The 15,886-nt window shown below is 39.5% G+C and overlaps 1 protein-coding gene across 8 annotated transcripts in view; it reads left to right on the top strand.

Annotated features, from left to right (window-relative positions):
• The window catches only part of LOC132873613 (uncharacterized), a 145,058-nt gene that overhangs the window by 63,553 nt on the left and 65,619 nt on the right, over positions 1 to 15,886 (top strand). For 7 of the 8 annotated variants that reach the window (XM_060909341.1, XM_060909344.1, XM_060909342.1 and 4 more), the window contains one exon: positions 229 to 1,229. The exons of the other annotated variant lie outside the window; for it this stretch is intronic. In XM_060909341.1, the coding sequence (XP_060765324.1) occupies positions 229 to 1,229 (1,001 nt within the window). The remainder of the gene's footprint in view (positions 1 to 228; positions 1,230 to 15,886) is intronic. 8 annotated transcript variants of the gene reach the window in all.

The following is a 15,886-nucleotide window of genomic DNA, read 5'->3' as shown; positions in this document are numbered from 1 at the left end:
ATTTGCCAGTTGCTGATCACCAAAGGGTTTCATATTTGGAATTAATTTGCAAGGCCTAATTAAACATTGTTTATTAGTTTTTTTGGGCCTGACAGTCAAGTTTAACACTGGCTGGGGATATGGATCCATTGAATTGACTTGTATATTTATTATTGTTGTTGTTGTTTGTTGTTGTTGATGATGATGAATTTTAATGACAAAATATAATTAAATGTTTTTGTTCAACAGGTTTGTTGTTAACATGGATGCCATTCCACTTCTTTCACAAGCCAAATCGCTGGTACAGCTTGCTTGTGGTGACACTGAGGGAGCATCTAGAACACAGAAGAACTTTGTTAGGCGGTGCCCTGTTGTATCACAGGCTGTTGCACTTGGTGCAAAACTAGCAGGAGAAGATGAAGAGGCTGAAGAAATATGGAAAGAGGGGTTAGAGACAATTGGTGGTTTTGCTGATGGCATGCCTGTCATTGGTCATGTGAAAGGAGCAATACACTATGCCTGTGGAGATAAGAAAGGTGGAGATGAAGCAATGAAATCTGCATCCAGAACAGCTGGAAGCATGGCTGGAGGAATTGTCGGATTTGTAGTGGGTGGCCCAGTTGGAGCGGTCGTTGGTGGAATAGAAAGTGCAGCAGCTATGGATCTTATTACAACCGCTGTTGATTCAGCAGTACATGAGGAATTCCGTCCTGCTGGCTATTTCGCACAAATCGAAGGAGTCACTGAAAATCCTAAGGATCCTGGCAAATGGTTCGATCTTGCTGTAACACCTGCATTTGATGGGCTAGCTGGTTATGGAGCAGGAGAAGTATACTCAAGATGGAAACCAGTGAAACAAACTCATGCCATGAGTAAGAAGATTGGGGTTGCTGCCACTAAAGATGTGGTCAAGAACGCTGACATGGTGCGGGCAAAGGTGTCAGATGGCACGTTGCCATCTCGTGAGTCTGTTACTCATACCATGGTTCGAGATCTGAAGACAAACGAAGTGCATTATGGGGTGAACCGCAGAGCAAGGCTTGATGTTGGTAGACCAGTGAACTTACAAGAAGCACCATTAAGTGAACTACAGAGGAGAATACCACAGGAAATTAGTGGTAGAAAGGCAAATGCTCATCGGGCATGTGCAGAGCATCAGGCATATAACAGCTATTACAGAAGTCGCGAGGGAGCCTTACCTGCAGAGAGTCGCTGTACCACAGTACGACGTCTGGTCAACAGAAATACTGGTAAGGGTAGAATAGTTGCCCAGGAGCGTTGTAACCCTTGCAAGTCATATTGCAATGCTATGGGAAAGGTACCCACCGACATGGTGCATGACATGCTGGTACCAAAAAAGTACATAACAAAAGCAAATGTGGGTAAATATGCAGCCATTAGTATCGTGCCTGGTTTAAAACAGGCTACTGGGAAAGAAGCTCAATAAAGCTGAAACTTCCAAGAGATTCCATTTCCATTCATGCAAAAGAAATATTCAGTAAAGCATTAGACTGTGAAAGAGGAAGATACCTACAAATCTGCATTAATCATTTCAAACTTACCAAACTGACCCATGCTCTGGTAGTACAAAATATTTGCTTGATTTGCAGTGATAGTTTTTTTTTTTTTTTTAATTCAAAGGTCGACAAGTGAACTATATACACACTATATTGCCAAAAGTATTTGCTCACCCATCCAAATTATCGGAATCAGGTGTTCCAATCACTTCCATGGCCACAGGTGTATAAAATCAAGCACCTAGGCATGCAGACTGTTTTTACAGTTTGGAGCTGGCCCCTTCCTCTTCCAACATGACTGTGCACCAGTGCACAAAGCAAGGTCCATAAAGACATGGATGACAGAGTCTGGTGTGGATGAACTTGACTGGCCTGCACAGAGTCCTGACCTCAACCCGATAGAACACCTTTGGGATGAATTAGAGCGGAGACTGAGAGCCAGGCCTTCTTGTAACATCAGTGTGTGACCTCACAAATGCGCTTCTGGAAGAATGGTCAAAAATTCCAATAAACACACTCCTAAACCTTGTGAACAGCCTTCCTAGAAGAGTTGAAGCTGTTCTAGCTGCAAAGGGTGGACTGACGTCATATTGAACCCTATGGATTAGGAATGGGATATCACTTAAGCTCATATGTGAGTCAAGGCAGGTGCAGATCCTTCCTGAGTACGAGGTTAAACTGCAACCGCAGATAGGAAGAGAGGTGGCACCTTACCCTGGAAATGGCCCTTACCATTCCTACTGGTACTGTAGATCTGGCCCTCCTTCTTATCTGTATGGCCTGCTTCCTGTCTGGCTGAGCTGAGCCAGCATTCAGGATAAGAGAAGGTAATTCTGACTTCAAATCCTCCTGCTGCCTTGTAGGGTCTGCCTCCTTCAGTCAAAGACTAGGAGAAGGTAACTCCGATTTCAAATCCTCCTGCTGCCTTGTAGGATGTTCCTCTTCAGGATAAGGCTAAGGGAGTAAACCCAACATAAATCAAGTAGGAGGGACCCTTAGGCAGATGCTGGCAAGATACTTTCTTCAAACCTTCATCTGGCATCCCCTGCAGTTACATAAAGCCTCAAACATATTGACCTTGTCTTTCCTTGGATACTCTTAGGAGAGGAGGGAAGTGAAACTTGGGCACCACATTTCCTCCATATTCTTTGTAATACATATTACACATCAATAATGTGATTCTCAGTTGATTGATAGTTTATTTCGAACATGTAAACAAACAATGAATAAATAAACAGAAAACAAGAAAAGCAAAACAGCATTTGCAACAAGAACACACAAAAAGTCACTAAATTAAAAAATAAATCATAATATAGGTTATATATATATATATATATATATATATATATATATATATATATATATATACACACTGTATATTAATTACTTCAACTATTCAGATATCAATTCTCTATGACTATCATATTAATTATATATGTATATCCATATGTCTACACAAGTTTACTACTAATACCACGCTCACAATGGAGAACAAAATAAAAACAAAACAAATAGACGATGATTCAAAAAAGAACAAAATAAAAAAAAAATACACAGTAAACAGCCAGTTTTGATTAATCCCCTTCATCCTTATACCTTGTGAAAATCAAATTTTTGTACATCTTTTTAAAACGTTTCATGTCTGGACGTCCCTTGAGCTCCTCATTCAAACTGTTCCACCGCTTCACCCCACAAACAGAAATACAAAAACTTTTCTTGGTTGTGCACACCCTATAATTGTTTAATTTAAATAAACCCCTTAAACTGTAACTCCCTTCTCTTTCAGTGAACAGTTTTTGAATATTATGTGGTAGTTGATTATTATTTGCTTTGAAGAATATTTGTGCCGTTTGAAAGTCCACCAGATCTGCAAATTTCAGTATTTCTGACTGTAAGAATGTATTTGTATGATCCCAGTAATCAGCCTTGTGTATAATCCTATTTGCTCTTTTTTGGAGAATGAATAATGAATGTATTGTATTTTTGCAACTATTGCCCCATACCTCGGCACAGTAACTTAAATAAGGTGAAACCAGGGAACAGTAAAGAATCCGGAGTGAATTGTGATCTAGAAACTGTTTGACTTTGTTTCATATTGCAATACTTCTTGATACTTTGGATTGTATGGTTTTTATATGTGGTTTCCAGCTGAGTTTTTCATCAATAGTTGTTCCAAGAAATTTGATTTCCTTAACTCTTTCTATAATAACCCCATCTATTTGAATATTTATTTATGTGTTTGTTTTGTTGTTACCAAATAATATTACTTTGGATTTCTTCAAGTTTAATGATGATTTGTGACTGTTGAACCATATTATTAATTTACTTATTTCTGTTGTGATCTCCTGCAATAGTTCCATATCACCAGAAAAGAGGATATTTGTATCGTCAGCAAACAAGACAAGCTTCATTACTTTAGATATACTACATACAGTATGTCGTTGATATATAGTATAAAAAACTTTGGTCCTAATGCCCTGGGGAACACCAAAAGTTATGTCCAAACATGAGGAAGAACAATCTATAACAAACTATACCCCTGATGCCATGTTGTTCCAGTTTTTTTTATTAATATGTTGTGATTTATTATATCAAATGCTTTCCTTAAATCAATGAATATTCCAACTGCATGTTTTTTCTGCTCTATGGAATTGGTGATTTCTTCAACTAATTCTGTTAATGCCAGTGGTGATGATTGATGGGCAATTTGCCCATATATATGGGCAATTCTTCAGCAGAGAGGCCAAAATTATGAAATTATTAAGATTGCCATAACCTGTCAACTTAGTGATATCACTAAAGTATGGAATCAAGGCAAAATGTACTGAAAACCATATTTAAAAATCATCACCTCAATTATAGCAATATCGCTTCAGAGAAATCTTGGTTTGAAGTTTAAGAAATGAAAGCTCGACTTCCGGTGTAGCGACTAATGGAGTAGGACGCGTTTCTCCGAGCTCCTGCAGCAACCTTTAAAAAAACCTATTTTAGGTACACCTTTTGTATCTTTTTTTGGTGTGTGTGTTCTCCACCACCATAATTTGAATTTAACGCTGTCTTTTTGCCAATCTAAATGCCTCCAAAGCCTAAAGTACCTGTGCAGCCACCGCGGCCTGCTTCGCACGTTGCATTCCCGCCTCGTAGTGATTCTCCTTCTGGTCTGGCCGAAGCCGCAGGCGACGCTGCTTTCCACGACTTTAAGGCCGAGCTGCTCTTGTCACTCCGTGTTGAGATGTCGGCTATTTTTAAAACTGAGCTTCAGGCTGCCTTGACCGAAAACTTGTCAAATATCAAGGCTGAGCTACAGGCAGTGAAGACTGAATTATCCAGTAGCATTACAAACATCCAGTCCGATGTGTGCACTCTGAAGACTACCGTAGGTGAAATGGAGACATCACTGTCCTCCTCCGCCGATGACATTACGACCTTACAGGCTAAAGTGGAGCATCTGTCAACTGAACTGACGAGATTGGACAATAAATGCGAGGATTTGGAGGCGAGATCGCGGCGCAACAACATACGGCTAGTGGGCATTCCCGAAGATTTTTCCATCTCCTTTACTGCTACAGCTGTTTCCTCTCTGCTCAAGGAGGCCTTTAACCTCGCGAAGGAGCCTCTCGTGGACCGCGCTCATCGTACTCTCCAGCCGAAGCCCGGAGAGCGCCCGCGCCCCATAATCGCTCGTCTGCACTACCATACAGACTGTGTGGACATACTGCGCCGAGCCAGGGCTCAGCAACGGATCAAGATTGGAGACATGAGTTTTTCTGTCTTCCCCGACCACACTCCGAGGACAGCCCGTGCCCGAGCCTCCTTTAATGAGGTCCGACGCCAGCTCCGCGAAATACCGGGGATTCGCTTTGGTTTGCTGTACCCGGCGCGCCTCCGGGTCACTCATAACGGTGCAGAGAAGGAGTTTAAATCACCAGAAGAGGCCAGCGCATTCATCAGATCGCTCAGTAGTGAAAGAACCGAGAAATGATACACAACCTTGAGGAAGCAGAGTCAGTTAATATTGACAGTTATTATTTTATTTCATTTGTTTCCTCTTTTCATTACTATTCTCATATACGCACATTGTGTGGTTTTCGGTTTTCACTTTAACTTGGACTTGATTGTTTGTACCGATCTGTCAAATGTTGCTAGGACTGCAGGAGTTCAATCCGAAGCTCGATAGTCATGCTCAAAGCCGCAAGTTTTCGTTTTGGGGATCTGACTCCTTGTGGAGTTAGCACTGGGTTCTCCATTGTTTGGGGATGGGGTCGTTGTAAGTGCAATGGGGCGGGGTGGGGGGTTCAATTTGTAAGTGTGGTGTTTTTTTAATTATTATTTTTGGTTTTTTTGTGTGTTTTTTTCCCCTCTTTTCCTTCCTTCCCTGGGGGTCCGCTTTCAGTCGATTTCTATCTCTAGGAACTTAACATATGTCCACCAACGCTCGTACTTCTGATACTCCACATATTGGGTCCTCTGTGAGATTTTTGAGCTGGAATATTAATGGCATGGGGAGTCCAATTAAGAGATCAAGGATATTTGCTCATTTGAAACGTCTTAAAGCTGACCTAGTGTTTCTGCAGGAAACCCACATGCGCGTCAAAGATCAGGTCAGACTTAAATGTTCCTGGGTTTCTGAGGTGTTTCACTCTAATTTCAACTCTAAAGCCAGGGGGGTTGCTATTTTAATTGGTAAGTCAATCCAGTTTTCAGCTTCTAAGGTGATATCAGACAAAAACGGCAGATACTTAATTGTTACAGGCACGCTATTCCATACTCCCGTTTTATTAACCCCGCCGACAGTAGTCGGAGGGGTTATTATTTTCACCTGCGTCAGTCTGTGTGTGTGTGTATCTGTCTGTCTGTGTGCCTGCAAGATATCTCAAGAACCAATGGATCGATTTGGACCAAATTTTGTACATGTGTTGCCAATCACCCAGGAAGGAAACCATTAAATTTTGGAGGTCAAAGGTCAAGGTCATGGCAGAACTTCGAAATTTTCGCCCAATGTATTTTAATAGGGAAAAGGGGGGGTTTGCACTCGTTAGAGTGTCCCTGTCTAGTTAGTTAACATGTATGCCCCCAATTTTGATGATCCACACTTTATGAATAAACTTTTTGAATGTCTTCCCTCATTGAACAACAGCCTTCTTATAATTGGAGGGGACATGAACTGTGTAATTGATCCCAACCTAGACCGCTCTAACCCACGAACTCTGATCCCTTCTTTAATGTCAGGGTCACTTTCAGATTTTATGTCTAAGAACAGTTGCATTGATCCTTGGAGATTTTATAACCCTTGTACCAAGGAATATTCATTTTTCTCTCAGATGCATCAGTCTTTCTCTCGGATTGATTATTATTTTATTGATGCTAAACTAATTCCCAAAGTACTGTCTGTTAATTATCACCCGCTTGTTATTTCTGACCATGCTCCTCTTTCTTTAGATATTCAGTTTTCTTCACAACCCCGTTACCCAACACCTTGGAGGTTCAATACATTACTTCTCTCAGATGATAAGTTCACAGAATTTATTGCAACTAAAATTGATGATTATATCTCTATAAATCAGAATGATATGGAACCTGTTTCTTGTTCACTGCTGTGGGAATCATTAAAAGCATACTTGCGGGGACAAATTATTTCCTACTCTGCCCACTTGAATAAGTCCCGTAAAACCAAATTGCAAGAACTCTCTATTAATATCACCAAATTGGACCAACAACTCGCTACTTGCCCCTCTCCCAGTTTACTTAAACAACGTGTTGATTTACAGACTGAATTTGATCTCATCACCACTAGTGATGCAGAGCGACTTCTCTTACGATCACGCTCCACATATTATGAACATGGCGACAAGGCAAGTCGGCTCCTGGCTCATCAACTACGTTGCCAGGCAGCCTCACGTATGATCCTTCAGATAAAAGATTCATCTGGCTCATTGCATAAGGATCCCATTACCATTAATTCTGTTTTTTACTCATTTTACTCCTCTTTATATACATCTGAATCTTCACCTGACACCACTGAAGTGAATTCATTCCTAGATAGCCTCAATTTTCCTGTGTTAAGCTTAGATGCTGCTAAAAAACTTGACTCCCCATTAATGGTAGAAGAAATCACTCTCGCTGTGAGTAGCATGCAAAATAACAAAGCTCCTGGCCCTGATGGATTCCCAGTTGAATTTTTTAAGAGATTTCAGGAAAAACTGCTCCCTTTACTGCATGCTGTTTATAAAGAATCACTGGAACATGGCACTCTCCCTCCCACTTTAAGGCAAGCCTCCATAAGTCTCCTCTTAAAAAAAGATAAGGATCCAAATCTTTGCAGCTCATACAGACCTCTCTCATTAATAAATGTAGATGCTAAGATCCTTGCTAAAGCTTTGGCCTGTCGCCTGGAAAACATTGTACCAACTATTGTCTCACATGAGCAAACTGGATTTGTTAAGGGGCGGCAGTTATTTTTTTAATGTCCGCACACTCCTAAATATTATTTATTCTAAAACTACCACAACAACACCCGAAGTAGTAATCTCGGTTGATGCAGAAAAAGCTTTCGACAGGGTTGAATGGGACTATTTATTGACTGTACGAAAGAAATTTGGACTGGGAAATGGGTTCATTTCATGGATACGTCTCCTTTATACATCTCCACAAGCAAGCATCTCCACTAATGGCATCCAATCCAGTTTTTTTACTCTAACCCGTGGTACCAGACAGGGGTGTCCCCTATCTCCTCTTGTTCGCACTAGCTATAGAGCCCTTGTCAATCTTTCTGAGGTCCTCCTCAACTTTTAGAGGGATCTCACGATTGGGCACAGAATTTAAGTTGTCACTTTATGCTGATGATTTATTGTTATATGTCTCAGATCCTGTCCTTTCCATTCCCACAATTTTATCTGCTTTCCAGAGATTTGGATCATTCTCAGGCTATAAAGTGAATATCTCTAAAAGTGAATGCTATCCTATTAATGCTTCAGCATCACAGCTTACACAGTCAGATGTCCCTTTTACAGGGATGGGAATTTTCCGCGGATCCGCGGAATTCCGCGGATTTTATCAACCCAGGGGTCATTTTTGTGAATCGTCTAAATCCGAGGAGAAAATATTTAGGGGGGGTTAGGTATGTGTTGACCCGGTCAACCATCGGGAACAAGGCTCTGTTTACATCGGCAGTTCAGAACGTACACTGTATTTGATTGGCCGTTGAGAGAGAAATATCGCGATTTGACCAATGGTAAACGAGTATAGATAGGAAAGGCCAAAATGTCACATGTAAGCTTCATTCTGATTGGTTCTTCGCATTTCGCTTTCTTACTCATTCAACATGGCGCTCCACGAGGCCGGAGATTGAGGATGTAACAGCGAATAAGAGCTTCAAAATTGTGAAAATTATCACAAAAGAAAACGAATCGCTTATTCAGATTAGCTGCTAAGGCCAAAAAAAAAAAGTGTGTTTCCGGTTACCCGACCGACCCTAAACTTTTTTTTCGTTTTTTTTCCCAGTCGCGACTTTTACATATAACCCAACCGCGTGAACCGGAAGTTTTTGTCACTCACTGGGAAAATCAGGGCTTTCCACAAGCGCCGGCTGAGGAGTTTAGAGTGTAGGCAGCTTGAAAAAAAAAAGCTCTAACTTTCTCATTTAAACTGTTTTCTCAGCCACAGTTTTCACTCCACAAACACAATTTTCTCAAAAGTTGTAGTCACACATTGTGTGAATCAAGACAAGTGTCTCCCTGAGCGATAGGATTTACAGTTTTTGAATGAGAAGCCTGAAAGTAAGGAGAGGACAGCCGCGCTCTCCCATAGACTCACATTATAAACATGGTAGCGCTTTTACTGCAAAATCAGAAAAGTCACTTGTTTTTAACTCGCTCTAGTGTCCACATTTTTTACACTAGGGACAAAAAAATTACATTCATGTGTTCATGGGAGCCTTGTGGCACTCAATGTGAACGAATTTTCTGAATAGCTCCTTCCGTTTCCGTGTAAATCAGCGTTGTTCGAGGAGAGGGAACTCTGAGAAAAAAAGCGCTCTTTTCCCTGCACCGTTACCAAGGCGACGAGCTGCACTCAGGGAGCAGAGAGGGGCGGGGCTGCTCTCTCTCTCATGGTGTATTGAGCTGTTATATTTACAGAAAAATTCATGTTAAAAGGTGTCTCATGCTGCATCAGATTCATCAGAAGGTGGTAACTCAGGTGATCTGCAAAGAAATTCATTACATTTTGTGAAATTATTCCTGTCTAAATATAGGTTATGGCAGCCATCTTGAAAAAAAAAATTAAAAAAGAAAAAAGCCTGCCTACCGACCCTAGTTTTGAAATCTACGTAACCGGAAACACACACATTATTTTATTTTATTTTTTTTGGCCTAAAAAGAAAAAAAAAACATCTCTGCAATGAAGCATTCCTAGAAAAAGAACAAGTACTTTGTAAATATGTTGAAAACTTAGAGTAGTGTTGCTAGTTATATGTGATTGTGACTTTGGGAGCTGAGAGAAATGTTCAACAGGGAAATTGTGTTTCTGTTGAGACAAGTTCACTGCAAAAGAGGTAACTGCATTCTTTAATAAAGTAACTGAAACATTTACAGGATTATGTCAAATATTCTGTCTTTGTGTTTAATTTATATTCATCATTCCTTTCATTCTAGCATGAAGTTAAAAATTCTTTTTAGCTGAGCATTATTGAGACTATTTTTGTTTATTAGTGTCCAAAACTCAAGCTTCTTTGGACTGAAAATATTATTCAACTGAGCAATCTGAGACCATTTCTAGTGGTCTAAAATGTATAAAACTCATTAGCTTCCGGGGGCCTTCGGCCCCCTGGACCCCCGACCAGGCTCCGCCCTGGACCTGGCTGGGGGCCGATGGCCCCCAGACCCCCGATTAAATTTTCAGCTGAAAATACAATTTCTCATTCTCATCCCTGCTTTTAAGATGAATCTGTCTGGCTTTAGGTATCTTGGGATCAGCATTACCAGAACGTTAAAGTCACTTTTTTCTGCTAATTTTTTACCTTTAATGTCTAAAATTAAATCTGACTTCCAAAGATGGAGAAGCTTGCCTCTCTCGTTAATTGGAATAATTCACGCAGTTAAAATGAACATCTTGCCCAAATTTCTATTTTTGTTCCATTGTCTCCCACTTTTCCTGCCAAAGCAGTTTTTTAAAACAATTGATCAAACTATTTCTGATTTCTTATGGTGTGGAAAGGCTCCCAGGATCCGTAAATCCATACTTCAGAGATGTAAATTCAATGGTGGATTGACACTTCCAAATTTCCAACTGTATTATTGGGTGGCACATATTCATAAAATTTCATTTTAGTTCAAATCTACCAATCTGCCATGGTGCTACTTGGAGGCACAGTCATGTGTTTCATCCTCCTTACCTGCTTTACTTACCTCTTCTATTCCATCTAACCCCTCTGGCTTTACAAATAATCAAGTGGTTCTCTCCACACTTAAAATTTGGTATCAGTTTAGGAAGCACTTCAAATTTAAGTCAGCATCTACATTAGCTCCTTTACTGAAGAATAATTTATTTCAACCTCCGTTTACAGATTCAACCTTTCTTGCATGGCATAATAAAGGCCTGAAATGTTTTAAAGACCTTTACAAGGATGGTATTTTTCGCAGCTTTATAGATCTCTCAAAAGAATTTCATCTCCCACCTTCTCATCTCTTTCGATACTTTCAAATTAGACACTGCGCTAAAGCTTTGTTTCCAGTTTTTCCTTCCTTACCGCCTACTCTACACTGGGAGGTGTTTTTAAACCGCGATCCACTTCAAAAATCATTTATTTCTAAAGTTTATAACGAACTTCTTTCTTTTGATTGCTCACCAGTTACTAAAGTTAAGACTGCCTGGGAAGATGAACTGGATCTAAACTTGGAGGATGACTGGTGGGACACTGCTCTTAAGAAAATTCACACAAGCTCATCCTGTGCTCGTCTCACACTTATACAGTTTAAAGTACTGTTTAGAGTCCATTTTTCCAAAGCTCGATTGTCTCAAATCTATCCCAGTATTGCTGACAAATGCGACAAATGTCATGCCTCATCCTGCAATTTAACCCATATGTTCTACTCTTGTCCGTTACTCTCTTGCTTCTGGTTGAATTATTTTGATACCATGTCTAAAATACTATCAGTGACCATAAAAGTCTCCCCCCATGTTGCCATATTCGGGCTCCCAGAGGACCATAACCGGTTTACCCCTCATCAATTGGATATTTTAGCTTTCACTTCCTTACTGGCAAGACGCCACCTTCTACTCCACTGGAAGTCGACTAAAGCTCCCTCAAGTCGTCAGTGGCTCAATGACGTCATGTCTTTTCTAAAGTTGGAAAAGATCAGATATTCAGTGAATGGTAACTCTGCTAAATTTTATAACAAGTGGCTTCCCTTTCTTACATTCTTCCACTCTCTCCAGTCTCTGCCCCCTAACTGACGGACCCTCTCGCTCCCTTTTTTTTTTTTTATTTTAGGTTTTTTTTTCTCCTTTTGGTTTTATTTGTACTGTGCAGCTTTAATATTTTAATTATTACATAATAGAATTTCGTTATCAATTATTTTTATTTTTTGAATTGTGTAATGTTCTTGTTTGTATGAAAAAAAAATCCTAATAAAAATATAAAAAAAAAGAAATGAAAGCTCAGTTTTCTTCTGATGTACTTCCATTACTGACTTTTCTTTCCTCATAAAAAGATTTTGCATTCAGAGTTAAGCATAGCCAATATTTCTATGCTTTTTTAGGGTCAAAAGATACCCCATACAGTGTGAAATTTTTATTTAATATCATTATCTTGTGAACTGCAACTAAAAAAGTTCCCACATCTTGCTGTGAATGTAATTCCATTACCAAAGAACTACCTATATATATATATATATATATATATATATATATATATATATATATTAATATACACACACACATTAGTACTCGTGCTCCAGAGTATTAGAACAAAACCAAAATTTGTACATTTTCAAAAATGTATTTTGCAAACTAAACAAAAAAGAAAAATGCAAAAAAATATAAGCTGTTGAAAGTCAACGAAACAATCATATAAATTCAGTATTTTGTATGACCACCATTTCTTTGAATCATGGCCATAAGTCTGTCTGGCAAAGACGAAACCAGTTTCTCCAAAGTTTCTTTGGAAATATTTTGCCAAACATGCTATATTCATTTCCAGATTGCATCTTGTGATGTATTTTGTGATTTATGTAAGTCTTAAGCTATTGTATCCCATTGAATTAATATCCAGGCTTTGGGGTGCCCATTGCAGAGTTTCAAGAACACCAGGCTCTTCTTTTTTGGCTAAGTAAATTTGACAAAAGTTTAGACATTGTTGATAAACAAATCATTTAACCATAAGTCGCATGTCACTTGGAATACCATTTTGAAAAGTAATTTGATGATTCTTTTTGCAATCCAAAATTCCATTAATTTTCAACGAACCCTGACTATACAAACATCCCCATACCAGTACATTGCCACTCCCATGTTTCATAGTCAGCAGTATGCACTTTGGATTATATAATTTAACTCATGTCACATACTGCCTCCTTTTTGTGCCAAACAATTCAAATGTTGAACTGCCTGTCCAGAGTACTTTCATCCACTGATCATTTCTCTAATTTCAGTACTTTCTTTGATGTACTTGGACCACAATGGAATTAAGTTTTTACACTTTATTCTGCTATCCATGTATTTTAATGTGCACTACACTTGTATTTTGTACATTATTTACTAAATAAAATCATCATCTTCCAGCACCGTGTAGCCTTTTGATGCTGTTCTGCTTGCACAGAACATTAGAAAGTGCTATTCTTATGAAGTATCCTTGGACAAGGAGGGTGCTTTATGATCACTGTATTTTGGGATTTTCAGTGTATGTTTACACTTGGTTTCTACATGCCTATTCTAGTCTGGGTTAAAAGACATTAGCAACTTGCTAAAACCTGGTACAATGCCTCTCTTCTTGTTTCATACAAAGTTAATGTTTTATTGTGCATTGTCCCTGTTTAAATAAAATAAAAAGATTACAAAATTCCACGATAGGAATAAATCCACTATAGACACATGCACACCTATAGTATGTAGTAGCAATGACTTCATTGATTTTTTTTTTAATGACAAAATTGAGAATATCCGACAAAAAATTCAAACTACTAATTTAAGGTCAGACAATGCAAGTGACCCTGTAGTTAACAATATAAATGTATCAGATCAGCAATTAGAATGTTTTACTCCCCTTAGCGAAATTGAATTACATAGGAATAACATCCATGAGATGTATCAGTCAGGATTTAGACCTCATCATAGCACAGAGACAGCTCTGGTTAAAGTAGTAAACGACCTACTGTTGGCATCTGATCAGGGCTGTGTCTCGTTGCTTGACCTTAGTGCAGCATTTGATACCATTGATCATTCCATTCTTCTGGATAGACTAGAAAATGTTGTGGGAGTTAAGGGAACGGCCCTCTCCTGGCTCAGGTCTTATTTAACTGATCACTATCAGTATGTTGATGTAAATGGTGATTTTTCTAGACATACTGAGATAAAGTTTGGTGTTCCACAAGGTTCTGTCTTGGGTCCACTGCTTTTTTCTTTATATATGTTACCTCTGGGTGATATTATATGTAAACATTGTATTAGTTTCCACTGTTATGCTGATGACACACAGTTGTATGTTTTCTGCAAAACCTGATGAGAGACACCAGCTTAATAGAATTGAGGAACGTGTGAAGGACATTAGACACTGGATGCTTATTAACTTCCTTCTGCTTAACTCTGGCAAGACTGAAGTACTTGTACTAGGACCACATGCAGCTAGAAGTAAGTTTTCTGTAACTCTGGATGGCCTTTCTGTTTCTTCACGTGCAGCAATAAAAGACCTCTGAGTGATTATTGACCCCAGTCTTTCATTCGAAACTCACATTGATAACATTACCCGGATAGTTTTCTTTCATCTCAGAAATATTGCTAAGATAAGAAATTTAATGTCACTACATGATGTGGAAAAACTAGTTCATGCTTTCGTTACCTCCAGGTTGGATTATTGTAATGCCTTACTGTCTGGATGTTCCAATAAGTGCATAAACAAGCTCCAGTTAGTTCAAAATGCAGCAGCAAGAGTCCTTACTAGAACTAGAAAATATGACCACATCACCCCTGTCTTATCCACACTGCATTGGCTCCCAATCAAATTTCGTATTGATTATAAAATACTACTATTGACCTTTAAAGCACTGAATGGTCTCGCACCACAGTACCTGAGTGAACTTCTGCTCCTTTATGACCCGCCATGCCTACTTAGATCAAAAGGTGCAGGCTATCTGCTGGTACCTCGTATAGTGAAGTCTACATCAGGGGGCAGAGCCTTTTCTTACAAAGCCCCACAGTTATGGAACAGACTTCCAAGTAATGTTCAGGAATCAGACACAGTCTCAGTGTTTAAGTCTAAGTCTGGGATGTATGGATGCTGTCCCCACTCGCTTGTTCACTTGAGTTTGTTGACGGTGTAGTGGCTGGCTGCTTTATGTCCCAGGGCTCCCTCATGCCTGTGTTACCTTCTGGCTCTCCCCTTTTAGTTATGCTGTCATAGTTAGTTGCCGGAGTCCCTGCTTGTACTCAGTGCAATATGTATACTGTTCCTACTTATTCAGGTGACATTGGGCATACCTAACAACCTGTGTTTTCTCCCCCCCCCCCCAAATCTGCCCCTCTGAGTTACATTGTGTCCTGGGATTGAGATGCTGACCTCTTCTGCTCCTCGGACCTGCTTAATCCATCCTGGTGCCCTGTGTCTGGTTGGAGTCTCATCGCATCGCTCCTGTGGAGGATGGCCCCATGTGGACAGTTGAAAGTCACACTTGGAGGATGCTCTGGACACTTACAGTAATGCTAACAAACCCATCAAGACAAATGCCTTCTGAATTTCTCTCAGTTAATACATGCAACGACTTTGCATCTTTTTTCAAAGGAAAGATTGATAAAATACGTATGAATATAGCCACACAGGTGCAAACACCTTCAAAATCTGGAACCATTGGATAAAGAGAGAGGGGGTCGTAATACAATGTCAACATTTAGTTTAATTGATGTTGAGACTCTGAGAAAAACAGTACAAAGTCTCAGCTCCTCCACATCTGAACTGGACATTTTACCTACAGTCTTTTTCAAATCTGTTCTTCACCTAATATCAGACGAGGTACTTCAGATTATCAACACCTCCTTACGAACTGGCATGTTTCCTTCATCTCTGAAAAAAGTGGTTGTAAAACCCCTAATAAAAAAGAATAACCTGGATGTCTCAGTACTCAACAACTATAGGCCCATACCCAATTTGCCATTCGTTGGTAAAATAATTGAAAAAATTGTTT

The sequence above is a fragment of the Neoarius graeffei genome, chromosome 25 (assembly GCF_027579695.1).
Source record: "Neoarius graeffei isolate fNeoGra1 chromosome 25, fNeoGra1.pri, whole genome shotgun sequence".
Taxonomy (NCBI): Eukaryota; Metazoa; Chordata; class Actinopteri; order Siluriformes; family Ariidae; genus Neoarius; species Neoarius graeffei.
Note: the sequence above shows the minus strand (reverse complement) of the source record. Positions and strands in the feature narration are given on the sequence as shown.